This window comes from Macaca fascicularis, chromosome 10, assembly GCF_037993035.2.
Source record: "Macaca fascicularis isolate 582-1 chromosome 10, T2T-MFA8v1.1".
Lineage (NCBI taxonomy): Eukaryota > Metazoa > Chordata > Mammalia > Primates > Cercopithecidae > Macaca > Macaca fascicularis.
The window spans coordinates 30,536,410-30,563,617 of record NC_088384.1 but is presented as its reverse complement, the minus strand read 5'-3'; the positions used below and the strand labels follow the sequence as shown (position 1 = coordinate 30,563,617).

General features: G+C 44.2%; 1 gene segment (V, D, J or C); it reads left to right on the top strand.

Annotated features, from left to right (window-relative positions):
- The first annotated feature begins 20,965 nt into the window (after positions 1 to 20,965).
- Positions 20,966 to 22,669, top strand: LOC123567281 (immunoglobulin lambda variable 1-47-like). The segment is given in 2 exon segments: positions 20,966 to 21,058; positions 21,175 to 22,669. Coding segments are annotated over 2 exon segments (507 nt in total).
- The last annotated feature ends 4,539 nt before the right edge of the window (positions 22,670 to 27,208 follow it).

The following is a 27,208-nucleotide window of genomic DNA, read 5'->3' as shown; positions in this document are numbered from 1 at the left end:
CAGCCTGAGCGGTCCCACAGTGCTCCAGGCCCAGGGGGAAGTGAGACAAGAACCCCCTTCTTCCTCTGCCAGGAGGGTGAGCCCCCGGCATCTGCTGCTCAGGTCTGGCCTGTGGCTTCTGCTGCTGTAGCTTCTCTCATGGGTCCAGGGGCATCCAGGGCCCTGCCTGAGAGTGGATGCTCCTCCTCCCCTTCATTCCTCAGAGTCATGAGCAGGGTGTCCAGGAAACAGAACACTGTGCTCCCTGCAACTTGGGACACAGGGTGTCTGCACTGAAGTCCTGGGCTGAGGTGGCAGGTCCAGCTGTGTCATCACAGACCCACCTCTGATGGGAAACCTGTGTCTCCATCATCCTCCTTTTCCCATTTCCATGAGTTTCCAGAGCGGTGTCTTCCTCCCCCTGCTCCCCAGTGTGAATCCCTATACTTCCTTTCTCTCCAGCCTATTCTAAGTAAACTTTTCCCATATAGGAATAATGCACATCTAATAAACCACTCATATTTATAATAGGAAATTAGACAAATTTTAACATTTTTCTGGTCCCTTGAAAACATCACTACTCCCAGGAGCTATACAACCTGTGACCAACCCCAGTGGCTCCTCATGACCCTTGACCTCTCCCTCCTTCCCTGCCCCAGTGCCCTCCTGGGCAGCCACAGGTCTGCCTCTGTCACTACTGTTTCACTACTGTTCCAAAAAATTCCTATTTTCTGGAATGTATCAGTGGTATCAAACATTATCTTCCCATTGGTTGAGGCTTCTTACACTCTGCACACTTCTTTTGAGATAATACCTGTTGTCACTGAATTGTACCCATCCCATAGAGGGCTCATTACTATCTTTGAGGGTCCTTAGGCCATTTTTTTCTGATTTTATTCATGTATTTCTTTCAATGTTTGAATTTACTGTTCATCAGAATCAAACTCTATGGGTGATGATCACCTAAAGTGACAGGACAGTCTGTGAAGGCCTGTCGGGATTCTTGCTTCTTCACTTCTTCACTTGGTTCTCTCTATAGTAGAAGAGGTTCTCATCTTGTTTTTATTTATTTCTTTACTTCTTTATCTGTGTTTTTAAGGGTTTCAGTGATTTCCCTTTTTTAATTATTTTTAAAATTTGTTGTTTTATTTTAGTAGGTTTTTGGGGAACAAGTGTTGTTTGGTTCCATATGTAAGTTCTTTAGTGGTGATTCTTGAGATGTGGTGCACTCATCACCCAAGCAGTGTACACTCCATCCAATGAGTAGTCTTTTATCCCTCACCTCCCTCCTATCCTTTTCCCTAAGTCCCCAAAGTCCATTGTATCATTGTTATGCCTTTGGATTCTCATAGCTTATCTCCCACTTATGAGTGAGAACACACCATGTTTTGTTTTCCATTCCTGAGTTACTCCACTTAGAATAATAGTCTCCAGTTCCAGGGGTGCCCAAGATGGCCAAATAGGAACAGCTCCAGCCGCCAGCTCCCAGCATGAGCGACACAGAAGATGGGTGATTTCTGCATTTTCAACTGAGCTTTGAAGAGAGCAGTGGTTCTCCCAGCACAGAGATTGAGATCTGAGAAAGGACAGACTGCCTGCTCAAGTGGGTCCCTGACCCCTGATAGCTCAACTGGAAGACATCCCCCACTAGGTGCAGTCTGACACCTCACACCTCACACAGCTGGGTACACCTCTGAGACGAAGCTTCCAGAGCAAGAATCAGACAGCAACACTCACTGTTCAGCAATATTCTATCTTCTGCAGCCTCTGCTGTTGATATCCAGGCAAACGGGGTCTGGAGTGGACCTCAAGCGAACTACAGCAGACCTGCAGCTGAGGGTTCTGACTATTAGAAGGAAAACTAACAAACAGAAAGGACACCCACACCAAAAGCCCATCAGTACATCACCATCAGCAAAGACCAAAGGCATATAAAACCACAAAGATGGGGAAAAAGCAGTGCAGAAAAGCTGGAAATTCAAAAAATCAGAGTGTATCTCCCCCTCCAAAGGAATGCAGCTCATCACCAGCAATGGAATAAAGCTGGATGGAGAATGACTTTGACGAGTTGAGAGAAGAAGGCTTCAGTCGATTCAACTTCTCAGAGCTAAAGGAGGAACTACGTAACCAGCGCAGAGTAAATAAAAACCTTGAAAAAAGAATGGATGAATGGATAACTAGAATAATCAATGCAGAGAAGACCATACAAGAACTGATAGAGATGCAAACCATGACACAAGAACTACGTGATAAATGTACAAGGTTCAGTAACCAACTCGATCAACCAGAAGAAAGAGTATCAGTGATTGAAGATCAAATGGATGAAATGAAGCGAGAAGAGAAGTGTAGAGTAAAAAGAGTAAAAAGAAGTGAACAAAGGCTCCAAGAAATATTGGATTATGTGAAAAGACCAAATGTAAAGGACCTCTTCAAGGAGAACTACAAACCACTGCTCACTGAAATAAAAGAGGACACAAACAAATGGAAGAACATACCATGCTCATGGATAGGAAGAATCAATATTGTGAAAATGGCCATACTGCCCAAGGTAATTTATAGATTCAAAGCCATCCCCATTAAGCTGTCAATGACTTTCTTCACAGAATTGGAAAAAATTGCTTTAAAGTTCATATGGAACCAAAAAAGGACCCGCATTGCCAAGACAATCCTAAGCCAAAAGAAAAAAGTTGGAGGCATCACGCTACCTGACTTCAAATTATACTACAAGGCTACAGTAACCAAAACAGCATGGTACTGGTACCAAAACAGAGATATAGACCAATGGAACAGAACACAGCCCTCAGAAATAATACCACACATCTACAGCCATCTGATCTTTGACAAACCTGACAGAAACAAGAAATGGGGAAAGGATTCCCTATTTAATAAATGGTGCTGGGAAAATTGGCTAGCCATAAGTAGAAAGCTGAAACTGGATCCTTTCCTTACTCCTTATACGAAAATTAATTCAAGATGGATTAGAGACTTAAATGTTAGACCTAAAACCATCAAAACCCTAGAAGAAAACCAAGTAATACCATTCAGGACATCGGCATGGGCAAGGACTTCATGTCTAAAACACCAAAAGCAAAGGCAACAAAAGCCAAAATTAACAAATGGCAAGTGTATAATGACTTCTTTTTTACATATGTAAAACCTTTTTTACATATGTAAAAAAATTCTGCCCCATGCTATGCTGATTCAGAAACTTCCTGCTCCCAGTATCTCCTTAGGGCACTGACATTATATTGGCTGCCAGCAGACTTGTCCTGGGGTTTCTCGTTTGTCTAGTCAGTTTCACTTCCTCTTCTCCAGCAGACCTTCTTCACTCATGTCCCTGTAAGTCACCATTCAGAAGCCACTTGTGTTGGCTACTATGGGACTGAACGAAGGAGGGTGAGCACAGAAACGAAGACAAAGACAAAATGATCTGTTTTAAAGAAGAGGTCAGAGGGCTCCTTGCTTCTAGTGAGCAAAGATCCTGAGCTTCTGCAGCCCTTCGTATTTATTAGGTAGAAAGAGCAGGCAGGAGGAGGTAACAGTTGGTCAGCTGCTTGATATATCACAGGCTTATGTGATTGCTTTCTTTGTACAACAGGCTTTAGATGTACCCACAGATAATCACAAGAAACACTGTGCTTGGGGTGTGACTGCTCTTAGCATTCCTTCTGTTGGCAGAGACAGTTTGTCAGCTTGCCAACAACTTGCATTCTGGAGAACAGTTTGCCGCTTTCTCCAGTGGTATACTGAGTTGGTCACGACCCTCATTCTTTCGGCCTCCAACAAGTGCCTAATCATCCAGCCATATCATGGGCTACAGCCTATGAATTAGTATATAATCACACCTCTGCAGATTTCTCCCTCCATGCAAAGAGCACAACCAGGTGTACTCGAAGTTCTGCCAACTGGGAAGATTTCCCTTCACCACTGTACTTCAGGGATGTCCTGGAAAGGGGCTGCAGTGCTGCGGCAGTCCACTTTCAGGTGGTGCCTGCATATCGTGCAGATACATTTGTGAACCAGGTCCTAGTCTTCTCTTTCTCTGTCAGCTGATCATAGTGAACTCCCTTTGAGACCTCCAGTGCAGGTTGGGGAATAGAAAGCAGGGTGGCAGGAGTGGAGGCCACAGACATTTGTGCCATTTCGCCATGTAACTTACTTGTGCCTTCAGGACCTGCTCGAGCCCGATCATGTATATACCACTTCCATTTAATGATGGAATGCTGCTGTGCATGATCCACTTTATGGCTAAATGGGTTAGAAAGCATCCAGTTCATGACAGGCAGTGCAGGTTGCATAGTGACTTTAAGATGCATAGTCAAATGTTCAGTTTCCACCAAAGCCCAGTAATAGGCCAAGAGCTGTCTCTCAAAAGGAGAGTAGTTATCTGCAGAAGATGGCAGGGCCTTGCTCCAAAATCCTAGAGGCCTCCACTGCGATTCACTTATGGCGGCCTGACCAAGGCTCCAAGTAGCTTTGCTATCTGCCGCTGACACCTCGAATACCATTGGATCTGTTGGGTCCAATGTCCTGGACCTGTAGCAGAGCCTTCTCCTGTTCTGAATCCCACTCAAAACTGGTAGCCTTTTGGGTCACTTGATAAATGGACTGGAGTAACACACCCAAATGACAAATGTGTTGCCTCCAAAATCCAAATAGGCATTGCGCCTTTCTTGGTTGTAGAAGCGGCTAAATGCTGCGACTTATCCTTCACCTTAGAAAGAATGTCTCAACAGGCCCCACACCACTCGACACCTAGAAATTTTACCGAGGTAGAAGGTCCTTGAATTTTAGTCAGACGTACCGCCCATCCTCTTGCATGCAAATGTCTCACCAACAAGTCCACTGTGTTTGCTACTTCTTGCTCACTGGATGCAACCAGCACAATGTCATCAATTTAATGGGCCAGTGTTATATCTTGCAAAAGAGACAAGCAATCAAAGTCTCTTTGAATAAGATTTTGACACACAGCTGGAGAGCTCATCTACCCGTGAGGTAGGACAGTAGAGGTATATTGCCTGGCCTTGCCTGCTGAATGCAAATTGCTTCTGGTGGGCCATGTGGACCGGAATGGAGAAAAAGACATTTTCCAAGTCAATGGCTGCATATGAGGTGCCAGGAGATGCATTAAATTGCTGAAGCAAGGAAACCACATGTGGTACAGCAGCTGCAATTGGAGTCACCATTGGCTAAGCTTCCAATAATCCACTATAATTCTCCAAGATCCATCTGTCTTCTGCACAGGTCAAATGGGAGAGTTGAAAGGGGATGCTGTGGGAATCACCACCCCTGCATTTTTCAAGTCCTTGATGGTATCACTAATCTCTGCAATCTCTCCAGGGATGCAATATTGTGGTTTTTTTCTCTCTCTCTTTCTTTCTTTTATGGAGTTTCACTCTTGTTGTCCAGGCTAAAGTACAATGGCAGAATCATGGCTCACTGCAAACTCCATCTCTGGTTTCAAGCAATTCTCCTGCCTCAGCCTCCCGAGTAGCTGGGATTACAGGTGTGCACCATCACACCCTGCTAATTTTTTGTATTTAGTATAGATGGGGTTTCACCATGTTGGTCAGGCTGGTCTCGAACTCCTGACCTCAGATGAGGTGATACACCCTAAGATCCAGCTTATGTGGATCTTTTCTCTTCTTTTCTTGGTTAATCTCACTAATGGTTTATTAATTTTATTTCTCTTTTCTAAGAATTGGTTTTTGTTTCATTTATCTTTTGTATCATTTTTGTTTCAATTTTATTTAGTTCTGGTCTGATATTGTTATTTCCTTTCTTCTGCTGGGTTTGGGTTTGCATTGTTCTTGATTCTCCATTTCCATGAGGTGTAGCCTTAGATTGTCTATTTGTGCTCTTTCAGACTTTGTGATGTACATATTTAATGCCAAACATTCCTTATAGCACTGCTTTTGCTGTATCCCAAAACCTGGATAGGTTGTATCAAGATTTAGCACAACTGCAACCTTACTACTGGCCAACGGCTTTTGAATTCCTAAGAATGTGACCTCATTTAATCCTGACAAAAGCTTTATGATTGCTTTTCATTCAGTAGGCCATGATTAGAGAGGGAGTGCTTGTGACCTGGATGCAGGGTTCTCCAGTTTATCAAATAATAACACCGACGGTCAGTTAAGTTTGAATTCAGTAAAATAATGACAAAGAATTAGTATGTGTAACTCTCACACAATATTGTTCATTTGAGACGCAAACTTACCTGTGTACCCTGTAGTTCATCTGCCAACTGCACACAGGGTTCAAAGGCTGGAAGAGGCAGAGTTAGAGCCGGTCTCCTCTTCCTGATGCCAGGTCTATGAGCTGAACCTCAAAGACAGGGCTTCTCTAACACAGCTACCCCCAAGTGAGCACCTCAGTTAGCACTAAATACACGGTATATGATGTCCAATCAATAATGCCTTCTCACTTTTCTAATTCTTCTTTCTATTATTCTTCAAATATGCAGACTCAGGACCTCCCCAAACATTGTGAGAGCCAGGATTCTGAATGAGGGTACTCATATGTCTTTCAAAACAAGATGCAAGGGTGCTCCTTGGGTTTCAGATGAAAGGAAATGGTGTGTAATGGTTTATTCATTCAAATCAACTTCCTCTTCTTATGTCCCAGTCCCTTCATAGAACCTCTGTCCAGACAGTCACCGGAATACATTTCCCAGGTGGGGTGGAGAAGGCCAGGTTGGCTGAATCTGGTTCCCCATGAGGACATAGCTGCTGAGCCCAGTAAGCAGTGAGCAGATGATACAGGGTCACAGCAGGATGCTTCACATGTCCTTATCCATAGACCTCACAAGGAAAAGCCTACAGCACCCTGAACAGGTATCTCTTTCATTTCAAATATGGACGTTCTGGGGAATAATACTGAATGGCTTTTGTTGTCGCTTTTGAATGGTCTCAAATGATTTCTCAAAGATTCTACAGAACATAGCTGATTCATTTGGCAAGTTAAAAGGCTGAATAAGACTGTGAGAGACTCCCTGCTCATCATCATTCTTCTTCCACTTCCAGTGACTGCTCTTATTTTCTGTGTCATAAGCTGATAGCTACTGATCCCAGGATCTTGTAATCCCTCTGTAAAACTGGTGGCGTGCTGCACACTTTTCCAGTTGGGACTTTTTATCTTACTGTACTTTCTAAGGAGTGAATAATCCTGTCCAAATAACTAACATATTCAAAGACACTTCCTTCTGTGGGTGCTGATTCCATGCTTTCTGTTTTCCAAGTAAGTGGTGAGCCCATTTCTGAGAATACCTGGAATCGATGGCTGTCCTTTCCAAAGCAATCTAAAAGTAATTTCTTTTGGCATGTACTTGGTTTTGTTATTGACTCGAAAATGTACCTTTCAACACTGAGATCTCTGAAACTACTAGATCTCTGCAAGTGTGAATGTGAAAGAAGCTTCCCTGCAGCTTTTACAAAATGAGAAACTCTTTCCAAATAAAACTTGTATTGAAGTTAAAAAAGAAAAAGGATAATGTGAGTTTGGAACCTAGGAGATCTGGGGCTTCACAAGAGCACTCTCAATTCTGAAGCTCATTTTCCAGTCAGGGCTCCCCAACAATCCTTCACTTCCTATGATTCCCTGGTAGGACTCACATAACTCACTGAAAACTGTGACATTCATTAATATAATTTTTCTACAGCAAAATAATACAAATTAAAATAATTCAAGGGAAGAGGCACATGGGCAGAGTTCAGGAGAATTCCAAGCACAAGCATCCAGTTGTCCTCTCCCAGTGGAGTAATAGGCAATGTTGCATTCTGCTGGCAACAGTGTGTGATTCTATGTAGGAAGCATCGCCAACCAGCAAAGCTCACCCAGGCTTGGTTTCCAGAGGATTTCGAGTGATGGGGTGGGTGAGAGTGGGATCGTTATGCAGACCCTGTTGATTATCCTCATGGCTCACTTGCGTTTCCACTCAATTGGAATTGACAATAAAATTTTAACCTTCAGGCTTTGTCATTAGAAAAAAAAATTCTCTAAAGTAAATTATTTTAAAAATTCTCAAACGAGCTGTTTATCCAATATAAGGCTCAACACAAATAGTTACATAAAGCCAGTAGGTCATTAAAACAATTAATTTACTCATTCAAATAAAAATGAACACCATGTAACACCAAAATCCAATTATAGTCTCAGGGGCAAGATTTCAACAACAGCAAGAGAAAGTAGTACAAACAGGAATGAGCAACAATAGACAATTAATGGGTGTGAATTGGCCTGGAAAATATTGCAGCAATGTCCATAGATAAATCAATCGTTATTTGTTATACAAGGGAAAGACCACGCATTCTCAGTCCAGGAGAGCCACCAGGGGGCAATCTGGGTCTCTTGGATTATAAAAAGCTCAAGAAGGTCAAACTTAATGAACCTGCACAGTTGCTCACTGACTCATGTAAATGTTAAAGCAGTTGCTTCCTCCCACAAGGCAAATCCACAGCACACAGCCACCCTGGGCTGGCCCCTCACAGTGTAGCTGCTCTCAGGGCTGTGGACCTAGGTGGTGGTAAAGGCAGTAAAGATTTGCATACAGCAGCACACAACACACCCCCTTCCTGTGGAGAGCTCAATAGGAGATAAAGAGCCATCAGAATCCAGCCCCAGCTCTGGAGCCAGGGATCCCTTCCAATATCAGCACCATGGCCTGGACTCTGCTCCTCCTCCAGTTCCTCCTCACTTGCTGCCCAGGTTAAGAGAGATTTCAAATACCAGCCTTTGGAGGGATCCTTGTGTCTCCCCTTCTAATTCCTAACATATGTCTGTTTTTTGTTTCAGGGTCCAATTCTCAGGCTGTAGTGACTCAGGAGCCCTCAATGACTGTGTCCCCAGGAGGGACAGTCACTCTCACCTGTGCTTCCAGCACTGGAGCAGTCACCAGTGGTCACTCTCCACACTGGTTACAGCAGAAACCTGGACAAGCCCCCAAGACACTGATTTATAATACAAACTACAAACACTCCTGGACTCCTGCCCGGTTCTCAGGCTCCCTCCTTGGGGGTAAAGCTGCCCTGACACTGTCAGGTGCGCAGCCTGAGGATGAGGCTGAGTATTACTGCTGGCTGTACTATAGTGGTGCTCAGCACAGTGACGGACTCATAAGAGAAACCAAGACATAAACCTCCCTAGGCCCTTGTGATGTGGAGATCACATGATCAGACACGCCGGCTCCCAAGACAGCCTACATGGGGAGCAGCCATAGAAAGGGGAAGGAAAGGGTCTGAGTTGATTTCTATCTCTGCTTGTGCCTTGAAGTGGAGGAAATGTGAGAGCGATTTGCTGTAATTGAATTAGAACAAGAAAAAATTGTTTTATATTAAAAACAAAAAAACAGAAACAGCAGGTTCAGATCCAAAGGCTGAGTCTAAATACATTTCCTCCAGAAAGAAGCTTCTTCAAACAATGGGCTTTCTGAGCTAAGAGCAAAGAGAATAAACTCTCTATGTATATATTATTCAAATTTATTTTACTGAGTTACTTTCAAAGTAATACATGACTATTATATAAAATCAAAAAGTATCCGGCCACTGCACTCCAGCCTGGGCGACAGAGCGAGAGTCCGTCTCCAAAAAAAAAAAAAAAAAAAAAAAAATCACCAAGTTCTCTGCTAAGCTACCTTATTGCAAGCAATCAGAATAAGGACTTTTCTTCATTTGGATGCATTTTTTAATTTCTGTTTTTATTATTTGCACAATGGTGATTAAACCTTGTGCTCATTCCTCTGGTTTGATGCACCTTGACGCCCTTGTCATTTAAAGTTAATGTAGGTAGTGTTCCATGTGTTTAAAAGGATAAAATATTGTAATAGTTGATCATTGTATTTTGAACTGAGTACCAGTGAAGTATTCTAGCTTTTAGGTCATTCCATTTGTTTGGTAGTCAGACAATGACATTAAAGATGTTGTTATGAAAACACTCTGGGTCATTTCTGTGGATTTTGTGAGGTCAGAGAAAATGCCTGTGCTTTTCAATGGAAAGCCTTGAGTACATGATTCCTGACTTCCCAATGCACAAAATAGAGAAACAAAACTTTCCTGCTCATGTTAGGTGGAGCATAATAGATTCAGGTATGAGGAACAATTTATATCCCAAACTACATACAATGTCTTCATGCGTGTATTAGAAGCGCAGTTCTCAAACTCTCTGATACCCTTAGTTCTAAAGAAGCTCAAAGTTGGCTAATTCTTTTATATTTATATATATATATATATTTTTAGCTCAGCCAGCACTCTCTCCTGATTCCTGGGGTTTCTGCATTTGCAGTGAAGCCAGTGAACCACACAAGTAGGCTGATTCTTCCCAAGCTCCAGCACTCTCCCTCATGTGCTGACTGAGTGAGGAATCAAATAGGAAGAGAGACCCATGGATTTCTGGCAGCCTGGGAAGTGAATCCATGGCTGACCTCAGCTTGCAAATCAGACACTGGTCTCCTTGTTTCCCTTTACTGTTGATTGGGTTCAGCAGCTGTGTCCTTCCAGGTTTCCTGGACAGTGATGGGCCACAGTCTCCCAACTTCCAACCACCCACTCCTCAAAAAGAATAACCAGACTCAGCATCTTATGTGAGGGGCACAGCCAGGGGTCAGGAGAGATTCACATTAAGTCTCCTCCTCCAAGAGAGGTCAGGGAAGAGGTGTTGTTCCCCCTAATCTGTGTGGCTCAGGAAGCAGAGCTCTAGAGACATCTCCACCATGGCCTGCACTTCCCCCCTCTCAGCCTCCTCAGTTGTTGCACACGTAGCTGGAGACAGGGAGTCAGGGACTGGCACTGGGAGGACCAAGGCTCTGCTTTGCTCCCCTGGTTCACTGAGCCATCTCCCTCACCCTGTGTCTCTCTCCTGACTCTCACAGTACTGGGCAATCAGGGCTCATTTGGTAGCCTGCACCATCTGTCTGTGGCTAAACCAGTCACCGTCTCCTGCACTGGTAGCAGCAGCAATAAGGTTCTTGGAATTGTGACCTGGTACCAACAATGACCAGGAAGTGCCTCCAAACTGCTGATTCATAGAAGTAAATATCTGAGTGCAGGGATCCAGGACGGATTCTCAGGCCACCAGTCTTGCAAGGAGGCCTTCCTAAGCAGCTCTGGGCTTTAGGCTGAGGACAAGGCTGATCACTCCTGTTGGCTTCAGACAGCCTCCAGGCGGTCCAAACAGTGCTGCAGTCTGGGGAAGGGAGATGGGAACACATCAGGTCTCCTAGGAGCATGACCTTCCAACAGAATCTCCCACAACCAGGACAGCTGGTCTATTTACCATTTGTGTGGATGTTTCTTGGTGCTACCACTAACCAAGGCCCAATACTCAGTTCAGGGACAGTGACCTAGAGAATACAGCTTTGTTCTCTCAGAGCCAGCCATCAGAGGAAGCCCTTAGTAACAGCATTGTCAGACTGCCTCAAAAAAATCAGATAGTCTTTGATTCCAAGAACAACCTGCCCTGGGGACACACTCAAGATGAGTCAGGTTAAGCAGGGACAGAATCCAGCTGGGTCAGCCTCAGGCATGTGCACTAATGCAAAGGTCTGTTCATCCTTATTGTCTACTAAACATCTACTATGTGTCAGGCTTAGGAGAGAGCTCAGGATGCACAGTTTACAAGACAGACAAGGTTCCTGTCTTTGCAGGGATAATGCCTCACAGAAGAGTGAGCACCAACAAAAATGGGAAGAGGGGATATTGTGAGATATACAAGAGGTGACGTGAGCCAGAAGATGGTGAGCAACAGGAAGCCATTAGGAGGTTGGAAGCAAGGAAGACAGACTCTGGTTTGAGATTCAGGAGGAAAAGTTCAGTTTCTCTAAGGAAGATGAAAAGAGGGGACAGAGTGAAGGCAGATGGTCCAGTTAGGACATGGTGGCGTTGTACACATGAGAGATGAGGTCTCTGCAAAGTAATGTGGCAGATGAGCAGAGACAAATGTGTGTGACCCACACCATGGTGAGAAGGACTAGAGGAAAGAGGCGAATGGTTGAGGCCCTAAGTGTGTCCTTGTGATGGAAACCTGAAAACAGCCTGTAGCTGTGATCGAGTGTGTCACGCTCCTCTTCTCTCTGGAAAGCTCACAGGACTCAGGACTCATAGCTGACCTTCCCTGCTATTCAATAAGATTAATGTGAACCATCACTTTTCACACGTGAAAAGAGACCTGGTTAATTTCTTCATATATATATACGTGTGTGTGTGTGTATGTGTGTGTGTGTATAAATATATATATGAAGCAAATATGTATATATTTGCTGTTTTTATTTATATTATTCTTAATTCTTTTTTTTATTACACTTTCAATGCTAGGGTACATGTGCACAACGTGCAGGTTGGTTACATATATATACATGTGCCATGCTGGTGTGCTGCATTTAGCTCACCGGCTACTTTGCATGCAATCAAACCACCTCTCTAGTTATTTTCTATGGAGCAAAAGCCCCAAGGGTCAGGACAGAGCATTGTAGAGCACGTGGGATGATGCCCTTCACACTCAAGGGGCTGCTGTTAAAGCTCACGATCAAACCTCCCAGAGCTCTATCAGAAACGATGAGAGCTGACGTGTCAGTGCTGAAGTAGCTGATTTGGGAGAACACCGATTTGCAGTCTGTGCAGGTGCAAGAGACTGAGGACTGAGGCCCAGCACAGGCAAAAGGCTCCCAAGCTGTCATTATGGGGCAGGGTGTTTGTGGCTTCCTCAGCGATAGGTGGGCGTAAAGGTCAATTAAAAAGCCAGAGAGCAGTGGAAAGGCAGGATTCTGTGTCCGGGCAAGAAAAGGAGGTCCAACCCCTGCCCAGGCATCCTTATTCACCCTTCTCTTTACCTTCCTTCCTCCCTGCCACCTTCCCGGGGCAGACTTCCAGGGCTGTGGTGTCTCCGCTGCTCTTTCTCCATCCCAAAGGGAGCAGTAGGGAGGTTATGTGATGACAAAGCTATCTCCTCACACTCAGCTGTCTAGTTACCCTGGGGAATTCCTCTGGAGGATGGGAATATTCTGTTTTACCTGTGACCTACAGTAAGATCCCAGCCATTAATGAGGCCAAGAATAATGACCGCATTCTGTTTACACAGGATTATTTATAACACACATAGTCGAATAACACCATCAAGTTCTGAACAAGTCAATCCATTCTTCAGAATTATAGAAATGCAGGTCTCTCAGCTGTCAGCAATGGGCTCAAATCCCCAGAGTGAGTAACTTGTCAGGGTGGGATTAGCCACATGAAGATGTTTCTTTACAGTTAGTGACTCTGTTCGCTGTGTTTCACCTGCTGAGATCCAACCTCCATGAGATTCTCCATTGTAGTTTTTGCTGTTTTCTGTCTTGTGATTGCTGTAGCTACAGAGTCCAAAACACTGCCTGGCGCTAAGGACAGACTCAATACATGTTTAATAAACATGTAATACAATGTAGTATATTCACCTACATTGGAATTCCAAAAAGAAGTACTGATCTGAAGTCAAGATAGTAATTTTCAAAAAACTCTGGATATTTTGTGTTTGAGATTCAAAGTTCATTTAATAGAAGATATTAAGTGAGAACATTTTCCTTTGGATTTGGTTAGCAGGAGAAGAATATGGATATGAAAATACAAATGTATCACATATACCTCCCCATGGCCCAGAGACTTGAGAGCCCAGCTGGTCTCTGCAGCTGCCAATCATGGCCTCTGTTCACTCATTTATGGTCTGATGTCCATGGATCCACATATGCTGGATCCCATGGGTTCATGTGGAGAAAGTGGAGGGGGTGTGATGGGCTTTCCCAGTCCTGCTTAAAAAACCACAGGAAGCAAGTAGATCATAAAGCAAATTCTGGGGACAGAAAACCCTCAAGAACAAATAAACTGCAGAATACGGGTGAGTTGGAAAAATGTCTAGTAATATTCATATAACTAAGAAACTTTACATTAGATATCATTCAACAAAATATTCCTTACAGAGCTTGCAATCAGCCATATGATCAATGCAATTCAAACAATAGACTCATCAACCTTAAGCCCCATAGTAGACTTTGATGAGGAAATTATCGAAGGAAGAATGATGGGTTTATGAGCTCTGTGTCCACAGAAGAGATATTTCTGCACTAGGAGGAGTGGGTAAAGCCAATAAATAATTAGAAATGTAGGTGCCCATCTGGACTTTATTCTAATCCAATACGCAATGCTGTGAGTCCTGCATCTGCAAATCTTAGCATTCACTGTACTTCCTTCAGTTACCCAATTCCTACGATAAATTAACTTTAGACATGGATGATTAAAAAACATCAATTAATGTGAGAGTCCTTGAAATCTGTTGATTTAATGCACAAGAATTGTGGAACACTTCAAATGTATATATTTGTTAATTTATGTACCAATGATATGATACCTCTTCGTTGATCTGTTGTAAAAATCATCCAGCGAGGGAGTAAGTTGATGGGTAACAGGTGTTGAAAAGTTAAACAGTATGAACCACATTGATGATGGTCAAAGCTGGCTGAGGGGTACAAACAATTCACTAGAAAACTATCTGTACATTTGTAGGAATCAAAAGTTCCCATGCTAACCAGTGTTGAAAATATCCTTGTTTGTGATGAGATGTTTATGTTCTTCTTTTAACGGGTGTACAATGTGGACAAAATGTAAGCTTACACTGTGGCTTCAAGTAGAAGCCCATCTTCTCCCAACAGGGAGAGGAGAAGCTGGTGTGGAGAACGTGGTAAAGGCAGAGAAGTTGGTGTGGAGAATGTGGAAAAGACAGGAGCTCAGGGTTTCCCGGGACAGAGAGGTGAGTGAGTCTGGAGCCCTAAAAGTAAGAGGAGGGGCTGTGAGTTGGGCTGTGGGGGTGTGCAGGGGCCACAGTGTGAAGGGCAGGCTGCAGAGGCCTCAGGGCTCAGGTTTTATAAAAATGAGGAGTTACTGAAGGGGCTTAAGCCAGGGAGTGCCCTCCCTGCCTCATCTGAATGAGAGGGATCTCTCCAAATGCTTTGAGAAGGAGTGCCTGAGAAAAGTGAGTGATACTGATTCTACATTATTCACTAAAGCACCTTGTGAGTCTGGAAATCCAGGGACCATTTGCACAGTTAGCACAAGAGTAGATACATTGAGAAGTGATGGTCTCTGCCCTTGTCTTCTCACTTGCAAGACAACTTTGGGGGAAAAATACATACTGATCTTTCTAATAAACTGAAAACATCCAGTCAAAAAATACATATTTCAACATCACAATACAAACAAATTGTATAAGATCTAGGACAAATTCTTGACCAAAAAATATGACACAACTGTGTAGACAATGACAAGTTTTACTTAGGGAGCTAATGGCTAACTTCATAAAACAGAGAAATACGTCATACTGCTCACTGGTAAAGGTAAGTCTACCAAATCTATTAATTTTCCTACATTACTAAATTAAATCAAATCTCTATAAAACATACAAAACGATTGTATGTGTAACTTTTGCTGAACTGCTGCCTTTGAAATCTGATGGATCATTTATTTTTCCTGGAAAATTCTCATTTTCACCATCCTTTTAAGGAGCCCCTAGCTTTTCTTCAACCCAGCTCCTCAGCTGACCCCTTTTCCGTGATGCCCACCCTGATGGCACATGGGCAATTAGATTTTTCTAGAACGCCATGCAGGGGTGCTGACACCTGTAATAGTTATATATGTACATGTGTGCACATCCCACAGACCTAGACTACTTCTGGGAGTGAGAAGTCACAGTAACAATGCACAGCATAAGAGAAGCAGTGTCTAGGAATCAGACCATGGAGATGTGAATACAGACAGTGACCGGAGAGCTGCGGAGACCAGCTGGCTTCTGAAGTCTCTGAGTCATGGGAAAGTGTGTGTTCCCGGACCAGCATCGGATGATGACTATTCACTCAAATAAATCCAGGCCTGGGGGCTGGGCCCTGTGCTCACTGATGGGGACTTGGTAGCTGTGTCCCCTCTGGCCTGGCAGAGTTCCCTGAGCAGGGAGCTGTGTATGGTCTCAACAGGTGTTTCCTCCCAGGGCCTTGCAAGAAGAAAAGCAAATCTTCCTCCTGCTCAGTCTGCAGAGTGAGCTGAGCTGCATCCCCAGGGCTCAGGGAGGGGCTGGGCAGTCCCTGGGTGGAAACACATTTGCATGAGCAGCCCCTCCTCTGCAGAGGGTGGGAAGAAAAGGAGGCCTGGGGCAGCCCAATCCCACTGCAGGGAAAGAGGCTGTGTCCACCATGGCCTGGACTCCTCTCCTCCTCCTGCTCCTCTCTCACTGCACAGGTAGGAACAGGCCTCAGAGATCAGGGTCAGCCACCCAGCCTGATTGTGACTCTTCTGTCAAAGATCCCTAAAACATGTTACTCTAGTTTCTGCCTTAAAACCTATAAATGCCTGTATTTCTAGATTCCCTCTCACAGCCTGTGCTGACTCAGCCAACCTCCCTCTCAGCATCTCCTGGAGCATCAGTCAGACTCACCTGCACCTTGCGCAGTGGCATCAGTGTTGGTGGCTACAATATACACTGGTACCAGCAGAAGCCAGGGAGTCCTCCCAGGTACCTACTGTACTACTACTCAGACTCAAATAAGGGCCAGGGCTCTAGAGTCCCCAGCCGCTTCTCTGGATCCAAAGATGCTTCGGCCAATGCAGGGATTTTACTCATCTCTGGGTTCCAGTCTGAGGATGAGGCTGACTATTACTGTACGACTTGGCACAACAATGCTTCTCACAGTGACACACACAGATAGGGAAGTGGGACAAAAACCTCACCCTGATCTGGGTCTTGTTCCGTAATAGTTTTAAATTTTTAAAATAACCAACCTAGGCACAAACTACATTTGGAAGTACTTTCTAGTGTCAAAGGTGCTTCTGTCAATTTCCCATCCATCCTTCTGAAGTCTCAGTAAAACAAAACAAAACCAAAGCACCTGATGACCCTGAAGCGTTGGCTGCATGTCCATATGTGCTGACACCAGTACCTGTGGAGCTGGACTTTTGTTTTGAAAGAAGCAAAATGAGCCTTTCCAAGCTCACAGCATGATCAGAGCCTGGGGACATGGTAGAAGGTGAACAGTCCCCTGCAGCATGGACTCTGCTCTTCCAATGTACAAGCAGAGACCTCCCCTTCCATCCTCAGTAGTCTGTTCTCAGGGATATCTGAGGTTTGCTGTGTCCCAGGAACAAGGCACTCAAATATGAAATGCTGCCTGAGGACGCAGGTCAGGGAGGAATTCCAGATACAGAGCTGATCTGGCTCAGTCCTGGGTACCTGCATTTCAGTGGAAATGTCAGGAGATGGGGTTAGGTCTGAAGGTAACTGGGGGCCTGAGGCCAGTGAACCTCTATGTAAGACATGAGAGAGTCAAGGGGAGGCTCCACCATGGCTGAGACGAGGCTGAGGCTGCTCCTTGGCCACGGGGGAGGTAGGTCCCAGGGATGTGACTTTCCTGCAGCTCATCCCATTCAGGACCACGGGAACTGCTGAGTGTGGGTTTCCTGATCCCTCAGGGCCTGACTGTGTTCTCTTCTCCTCTCTTACACCATTGGAGTCTCTCACTGAGTCAGGGTCTAGTGGTGAGTCTGTGGAATATCCTGGTACAGAAACTGCCCAATATTTACTTCAAGTGACTCCTCCCCGGGAAACTCTTGAGAAAGCACCCATCTCAATGTCACCTTTTACTGCACGGGGACCCGCAGAAACACTGGGCATTCCTTCCCAGAAAGAGCACCTACGTTTGTGACCTAGGACAGCAGTGATGGTCCCTCAGGGGTCCCAGCCTGATCCTCCTGCTCTGGGTTTATTCACACAGCCTCCTGGACAACCCCTGGGCTCCAGCCTGAGGACAGGCTGTTTATCAGTGTCACACAGCTGCATCCTGGCTCCGTGTTACCAAGGGTTCTTGCTCCATGGGCAAATGAGAGAAGATCTGCCCCACTCATCCTCTCTGCCCGTCCCTCCTTTATCCCTGCCTGTGACCAACACCAGTTCATGCCAAGGCTTCTGCTGTCAACTTATGTTACTGAAAGCAAAGCAAGAGTTCAGTGACAATAACACCTTTTTTTACTGGTCTCCCAATGTAAGCAGAAGCAACTTGTTTCTAGAAGCAAAAGGAGCTGCCCACACATGGTGGATATGGATGAGGCGGGGATGACAAGAAAGAATCCAGCCTGTGTAACCCAGCAGTCCAGGAGCCTTCGGCCTGGTACGAAAGGTACTGCCTCTTTTGGTGCAGGTATGCTGGCCATTTCCTGAGCTCTGAAACTGTGGGACAGATGACAAGAAAGGAGAATGCAGCCTGTGTGACTCAGAGACCCAAATGTGAGACAGGAAGTCTGATTCTTAAGAAAACGTGGGCTCAGCATTCTGAAAGATCTAGATGTGGCTTGGCCTAGAGCTGGTGTAGAAGAGAAGCAAGAGAAGCAAGAGAAGTGCTCAGCCTTAGGTGGCCCAGGCACAGCGGTCCTGTCAAAGGGCTGAGTTCTCTGCAACATGGATATCCTGCAGAGACATCCTCGGGGAGGCTGTGATCCAGAATGATGCAAAAATGCTAATGGAAGTGAGCAGGGGATGGTTTATGGGGGAATGAGGAGATGGGTGTGGGGTCAGATGGGATGAAGAGGGTGCAGCCTGAAGAGCAGACTGTCCATTGTGACTCACAGGAGGCGGAGGCCTGGGGCCTAGAGCAGTGACAAAAGGAGGACCTGGAAGGACCTGCACCCTGAAGACACACAGGGACTGGGGTTTTGGTCTGTCTGTGAGGGTCCCTGTGGAGGATCACATAAAAAATCCATAGTCAGTGTCCTCTGTCCTGGGTTCACTGTCCAGGTGTTGCCCCTTCCTCCCGGAGCCTCTGGGTGTCCAGGTTCCTTAGCTGTGGACCTGTTCTTCTCTCTGCCCTCAGCCTAAGAGCTCATGGGGCATCCACCAGGAAGCATATCCGTGGGCAGGGAGGGGGCCGTGGGCAGCCTTGTCCTGTATGTGAGACACCGCTCAGCCTCCGTGACCCCCTGTTCATTAAAGTGGGAGGAAAGGAAAACAAAATTCCCTGTGACCATCTATGCATCACCAAAGAAAAAGCAAGGAGAAGGAAACAGGAAGCAAAGCCCAGATCTAATAGCTCGTTTCTACTTGGAAATAAATAAAACTTAATATGCCTGATGTGTTATGTAAGCACAATAAACATATTTTAAAAACTATAAAAACTATGTAAAGGAACATGGCTATCACAAAATGGAACATTTAAAATAATGTCAGCCTTGAAATGCGATCCCAAAATATAGCCTACATTTTACTTCAGTTACATGTATGGATTGGTTTTATTCAAATGTCTGTAATAAATCTCACTATTTGGTTGTTTCAATGGAGCATTTAAAATCTCATTGTGGCCGGGTGCGGTGGCTCACGCCTGTAATCCCAGCATTTTGGGAGGCTGAGGGGGCCAATCACAAGGTCAGGAATTCGAGACCAGCCTCGCCAACATGGTGAAACCCCGTCTCTACTAAAAAAATACAAAAATTAGCCAGGCATGGTGGCATGCGCCGGTAATTCCAGCTAATTGGGAGGCTGAGGCAGGAGAATTGCTTGAACCTGGGAAGCGGCGGTTGCATTGAGACAAGATTGCACCACTGCACTCCAGCCTGGGCAACAGACCAAGACTCTGTCTCAAAAAAAATAAAAAATCTCATTGTACTGCAACTGCCAGATGATACATTCAGCGGTATAAATATCAACATCACCATCCAGCTGTTTTCCCCCATCCCCATAAAATTCCCCAAACCAATACTCGTTAAGAGTCCAGGGTGTATCACGCCAGAACCCACGCAGTCATACACATCATCTATTTCATTTTTCATTTCCAACAACAGAATTACGTTTTTTCTTAACCTTATTGTTTTTAGTTTATTAGATTCCAGATGTCATTACAGATCAAAGATGAATAATTTCTATCATCTTCAAGCTACCCCTACAACACTCACTACTGAATTTGAACCATAAGTTTTCCCTAGAAATCCTAGTTGGGGTGCTCGATGCTAAGAGCTATCATATATCAGGCTGACCTGAGGACAGACTTTGGTCATCAAACCAAGTTAAAATTTTAATTCCTCCCATCTTCAAAGACTGAACATCTTTGCTCTTTTTGCTCATAAGTGAGAACCTCCAAAGATATTTGCCAAGGTCCCCCACAGACTAGCATTCAGTGCTTGGAGGACAGACTCCTAGGCAAGATCCCTGGTCACAGTATCCAGATGACTGTGACTGCAAATCTGGGGAAGCAGAGGGAGAACAAAGATTTACCAGAAAATCCCTCTGAGAATCCCTCCCCAGGGCATCCAAAGGAAAGAGCTCCCTTTCTCCTCAGTGCTGCAGGATCCACAGAGGAAGGAGAGCTCTGGCCACCAGGATGGAGCCACATGAGAGGAGAGGACCCGGTGTCCAACACAGGAAGGGAAGTGAGTCCATGGGGCCGGTCCCCGCTGTAGACTTGATTCTGAAAGAAAACGACTTTGTGTAGCCATCACCTGAGTCGTCTGCAATGTACAACCAAAGAACCATGGACAGATCCACTCCTGAGGAGTCCGCTAGAGCGTGAAGACTGCCCTGAGATCAAAGGAGGGTGACACAGGTGCCACTTTCCTGGGCCTGGACTTGGGAGTGGGGGCAGTGGACAGAATGGGGAGAGTCAGGGTGTATCTCAGAGGCTCTGGTTACCTGATCATAGAATGGTTTGCCTTAGTCTGAACACTAGGGGGAACTTGGGGACCATTTCTGAAAAAAGACTGGGGGTGAACGGAGTGGAACCAAACAACTGCTCTGCCTGTTGTCCTCTGCTCAGGGCTCACAACTGTGTTCTCCCCACCCCCTGGGACCACAAAGTGCCACCCCTGCCACCTCCTGACATCCTCAAGCCCAGAAGCCTGACCCAGGGCTCAGGGCGGAGTCAAAAACCTGGGAGGTCTGATTTGCATGCATGGACTCTCCCCCTTTCAGAGTATGAAGACAGGGAGAGATGTGGGGGAAGCTCAGCTTCAGCTGTGGCTAGAGAAGACAGGACTCAGGACAATCTCCAGCATGGCCTGCTTCCCTCTCATCCTCACCGTCCTCACTCACTGTGCAGGTGACAGGATATGGGACCAAGAGTGGGTCCCTGGGAAGCCCATGGGGTCCTGCTGTCTCCTCTTGTCTCCTTTTGTCTCTTGTCAATCACCATGTCTGTGTCTCTCTTGCTTCCAGGATCCTGGGCCCAGTCTGTGCTGACTCAACCACCCTCAGCGTCTGGGGCCCCTGGGCAGAGTGTCACCATCTCCTGTTCTGGAAGCAGCTCCAACATCGGAAGTAATTATGTATACTGGTACCAGCAGCTCTCAGGAAAGGCCCCCAAACTCCTCATCTATAATAATAATCAGCGACCCTCAGGGGTCCCTGATCGATTCTCTGGCTCCAAGTCTGGCACGTCAGCCTCCCTGGCCATCAGTGGGCTCCAGTCCGAGGATGAGGCTGATTATTACTGCTCAGCATGGGATAGCAGCCTGAGCGGTCCCACAGTGCTCCAGGCCCAGGGGGAAGTGAGACAAGAACCCCCTTCCTCCTCTGCCAGGAGGGTGAGCCCCGGCACCTGCTGCTCAGGCCTGACCTGTGGCTTCTGCTGCTGTAGCTTCCCCCATGGGTCCAGGGGCATCCAGGGCCCTGCCTGAGAATGGAGGCTCCTCCTCCCCTTTAGTCCTCAGAGTCAGCCACAGAGTGTCCAGGAAAAGGAACATCCTGCTCCCTGCAGCTTGGGATTCAGGGTGTCTGCACTGAGGTCCTGGGCTGAGGTGGCAGGTCCATCTGTGTCATCACAGACCCACCTCTGATGGGGAACCTGTGTCTCCATCATCCTCCTTTTCCCATTTCCAGGAGTTTCCAGAGTGGTGTCTTCCTCCCCCTGCTCCCCAGTGTGAATCTCTCTGCTTCTCCCCAGTTCATTCTGTTTTAATAAAACTCCTTTCATGTGAGAATAATGCACATCTAATGAAACACCCAGATTTATAATAAGAAAGTAGGAATAATGCACATCTAATGAAACACCCAGATTTATAATAGGAAAGTATACACATTTTGACATTTTTTTGATCCTTGAATACATCACCATGAACAGGGAGCTATGCAATCTGTGACCAGCCCCAGCAACCCCTCATGACCCTTTGTCATCTGCCTCCCTCCCTTCCCCAGTGCTCTCCTGTGCAGCCACAGATCTGCCTCTGTCACTATTGTTTGGTTTCCATTTTCTGGAATGTAACAGTGTTATCAAACATTATCTTTCCATTTGTTCTGGCTTCTTTTACTCTGCAAATTTCTTTGGAGACTCTTCCTGTGCTTGCTGAATTGCACCCATCCCATAGAGGGCTCATGACTACCTTTGAGGGCCGTTAGGTTGATTATTCCTGATTTTGTTTATTTATTTTAAAGTTTGAATTGATCGTCCATCAAAATGAAACTCTTGGAGTGATGTTCATCTAAGGTGACAGGAGAGTCTGTGAGGGCTTGTCGGGATTCTTCCTTCCTCATCTCTTGCCTCTGGTTCTCTCTGTACTGGAAGAGGTTCTCATATTTGATTTATTTACTTACATATTTATTTACTTGGGTTTTTAAGGATGTTAGTGTTTTTTTCTTTTTAAATATTAATGTTATTTTAATAGGTTTTTAGGGAACCGGTGGTGTTTGATTACATAAATAAATTCTTTAATCATAATTTCTGAGATTTTGGTGCACTCATCACCCAAGCAGTGTACAGTGTACCCGGGGAGTAGTCTTTTATCCCTCATCCCCCTTCTACCATTTCCTCTGAGTCCCCAAAGTCCATTGTATCATTGTTATGCCTTTGTGTTCTCATAGCTTATCTTCCACTTATGAGTGAGAACATATAATGTTTTGTTTTCAATTCCTGCATTACTGCACTTAGAATAACAGTTTCCAATTCCATTCAGGTTGCTGTGAATGCTATTATTTTGTTCCTTTTTATGGCTGCGTAGTGTTCCATGATATGCCTATGTATAACATTTCCTTTATCCATCTGTTGATTTATGGGCATTTGGGCTGGTTCCATGTTCTTGCAATTGCAAATTGTGCTGCTGTTAAACATGTTTCTGCAAGTATCTTTTCTGTATAATGACTTCTTTTTCTCTGGATACATACCTAGTTATGAAATTACTGGATGAAAGGGTATATGCATTTTTAGTTCCCTAAGGAATCTTCACTTTGTTTTCCATAGTGGTTGTACCAGTTTACATTTCCACCAACAGTGTAAAAGTTTTTTTTTTTTTCACCACATCCATGCCAACATCTAATATTGGCCATACTTGCAGTATTAAGGTGGTATTGTGTTGTGGTTTTGATTGGCATTTCCCTGATCACTAGATGACGCTGAGCATTTTTCTTTACGTCTGTTGGCCATTCGTATATCTTCTTTTAAGAATTTTTATTTACATCCTTAGCCTACTTTTGAATGAGATTGTTTAGTTTTTCCTTGATAATTTGTTTGAATTTTTTGTAGATTCTAGACTTTAGTCATTTGTTGGCTATATAGATTGTGAAGATTTTCTTCCACTCTGGGTTGTCTGTTAACTCTGCAAATTGGTTCCTTTGCTGTGTAGATGCTTTTTAGTTTAGTTAAGTCCCATCTATTTATTTTTGTTCTTGTTGCATTTGCTTTTGGGACCTTGGTCATGAAGTCTGCCTAAACCAATATCTAGAAAAGTTTTTCCAATGTTATCTTCTAGAATTTTTTTGGTCTCAGGCCTTAGATTTAAGTCTTTGATTCATCTTGTGTTGATTTTTGTATAAGCTGAGTGATGAGGATCTAGTTTTATTCTTCTACATTTGGCTTGCCAATCATCCCAGAACCATTTGTTGAACAGGGTGTCCGAGAGTATAGTCTGATGCCTCTGGATTTGATTTTGTTGTTGTTGTTTGTTCGTTTGTTTGTTTGTTTGTTTTTTATTAGTCTTGCTTTGGCTATGTGGGCTCTTTTTGGGTTCCATATGAATTTTAGGATTGTTTTTTTCTAGTTCTGTGATAAATGATGTTGGTATTTTGATGGGAATTACATTGAATTTCTAGACTGCTTTAGGTAGTATGATCATTTCACAATATTGAGTCTACCCATTCATGAGCATGGGATGTGTTTTTATTTCTTTGCGTCATCTATGATTTCTTTCAGCAGTGTTTTGTACTTTTCTTTGTAGAGGTCTTTCATTTACTTGGTGGGGAATATTCCTAAGTATTTTTTATTTTTGCAGCTATTTGGAAAAGGGGTTGAGTTCTTGATTTGATTCTCAGCTTGGTTGCTGTCGTGCAGCAGAGCTACTTATTTGTGTGTCTTAATTTTGTATCCTGAAATTTTGCTGAATTCACTTACCAGTTCTCAGAGATTTTTGGATGAGTCTTTAAGGTTTTCTAGGTATACGATCATATTATAAGCAAACAGTGACAGTTTGACTTCCTCTTTACCAATTTGGATGCCCTTAATTTCTTTCTCTTGTCTGATTGCTCTGGCTAAGACTTCCAGTACCATGTTGAACAGAAGTGGTGAAAGTAGGCATTCTTGTCTTGTTCCAGTTCTCAGAAGAAATGCTTTTAACTTTTTTCTGTTCAGTATAATGTTGGCTGTGGGCTTGCAGTGGAGGGCTTTCATTACCATAAGCTATGTCTCCTCTATGCCAATTTTGCAGAGGGTTTTAATCATGAAGCCATGCTGGATTTTGTCAAATACTTTTTCTGCATCTATTGAAATAATCATGTGATTTTTGTTTTTAATTATGTTTATGTGATATATTACATTTATTGACTTTGTATGTTAAACCCTCCAAGCATCCTTGGTAAGAAACCCACTTCATCATGGTGGACTGTGATTTGATAGCTGTTGGATTCGGTTAGCAAGTATTTTCTTTAAGATTTTTGCATCTATGTTCATCAGGGATATTGGTCTGTAGATTTCTTGTTTTGTTACGTCCTTCCCTCATTTTGGATTCAGGGTGACACTGGATTCATAGAATTATTTAGGAAGGAGTCCCTATTTCTCCATCCTGTGGATTAGTGTATTAGTCAGTATTTTCCAGAGGGACAGAACTAATGGAGTTTATTAACTATTAGCTCACAGGATCACAAGTCCCACAATAGGCTGTATGCAGGCTGTGGAGCAAGAAGAGCCAGTCCAAGTTCCAAAACTGAAGAGTTTGGAGTCCGATGTTCAAGGGCAGGAAGCATCCAGCACAGGAGAATGATGTAGGCCGGGAGACTAAGCCAGTCTCTTTTGCACATCTTTCTGTCTGCTTATATTCTAGCCATGCTGGCAGCGGATTTGCTTCTGCACACCCAGATTAATGGCGGGTCCGTCTTTCCCAGCTCCTTGACTCAAATGTTAATCTCTTTGGCAAAACCCCCACAGACACACCCAGGATCAATTCTTTGTATCCTTCAATCCAATAAGTTGTCACTCAATATTAACCATCACAGCTACTGTCATTGACTTTGTACCAATTCTTCTTTCAACGTCTGATAGAATTCAAATGTGAAACTGTCTGGTCCTGGACTTTTTTGGGAGTTGACGTTTTAAAATTATTGTTTCTATCTCACTGCTTGTTATTGGTCTGTTCAGAGTTTCTACATCTTCCTGATTTAATCTAGGAGGGTTGTGTATAGTTAGATATTTATTCATCTTCTCTAGGTTTTTTAGTTTATGTGCATATTATCTTTTGTATTGGTTTTTGTTTTAATTTTATTTAGTTGTGGTCTAATCTTAGTTATTCCTTTTCTTCTGCTGAGTTTGGATTTGCATTGTTTTTGATCCTCCAGTTTCATGAGGTGTGACCTCAGATTTTCTGTTTGTGCTCTTTCAGGCTTTTTGTTGTATGTATTTAACGCTAAACTTTTCTCTTAGCACTGCCTTTGCTGTAACCTGGAGGTTTTGATAGATTGTATCAAGATTTAGTACAACTGCAGCCTTACTACTGACCAACATTTTTTAATTCCTGAGAGTGTGACCTCATTGAATCCTGACAACCGCTTTATGATTGCTTTCCATGCAGTAGGCCCTGGTTAGAGAGGGAGTGCATGTAGCCTGGAGGTAGGATTCTGCAATTTATCAAATAAAAACACTGGAGGTCAGTTAAATTTGAATTCAGTAAAACAATGACAAAGAATTAGTGTGTGTTAGTATATCCCACACAATATTTTTCTTTGGATTACCTGGGTGCCCTGTAGTTTATCTGTCAACTCCTCACAGGATTCAAGACTTGGAAGAGGGAGTGTTGGGGCTGGCCTCCTCTTACTGATGCCAGTTCTGTGACATGAACCTCAAAGACAGAGCTTGTCTAACACAGCTACCCTCAAGAAAACAAGTCAGCAGTAAATAAATGATATAAGATTCCCAATCAATAATGCCTACTCACTTCCATAGTTCTTGTTTCTATTATTCTTCAAGTGTGCAGACTCAGGACCTCTGCTGGGGTTGCTGCAGCCAGAGATCCGGATGAGAGACCTCATAAGCCTTTCAAAACCAGATGCAAGGGCACTACTCGGTTCCCATACAGTGTGGCTTAAGCCAGGGATAAATAAGTAAGAAATAGAAGAGCTCAGCATGGCTCTCCCTTTGTTCAGTTATTGGGGGAAAACACCCCCATTTTTTCAACGTAGGTTCCTTTTATTTTCCCTAAGTGTCAGCTGGTCTGAGAAATAAAGAGAAAGAGGACAAAGAGGGGAATTTTACAGCTGGGCCGCTGGGGGTGACATCACATATCAGTAGATCCATTATGGCCCCTGAGCCACAAAACTGCAGGTTTTTATTAAGGACTTTAAAAGGGGAGGGGGTGTATGAACAGGGAGTAGGTCACAAAGATCACATGCTTCAAAGGGCGAAAAGATCACAAGGCAAAGGGCAAAGTCAAAACCTCCTGATGAGGGTCTATGTTCACATATTGTCTTGATAAACACCTTCAACAATAGAAAACAGAGAACCGGCCTGACCTTGATTTCACCAGGGTGGGGTTTTTTCCCACCCTAGTGAGCTTGAGGGTACTGCAGGAGACCAGCATGTATTTCAGTCCTTATCTCAACTGCAGAAGACAGACACTCCCAGAGCGGCTCTTTATAGACCTTCCCCCAGGAATTCATTCCTTCCCCAGGGTATTAACTATTAATATTCCTTGTTTGGAAAAGAATTCAGCCATATCTCTGCTACTTGCATGTCTGTGTATGGGATCTCTACAAGAAGAAAAATATGGCTCCATTT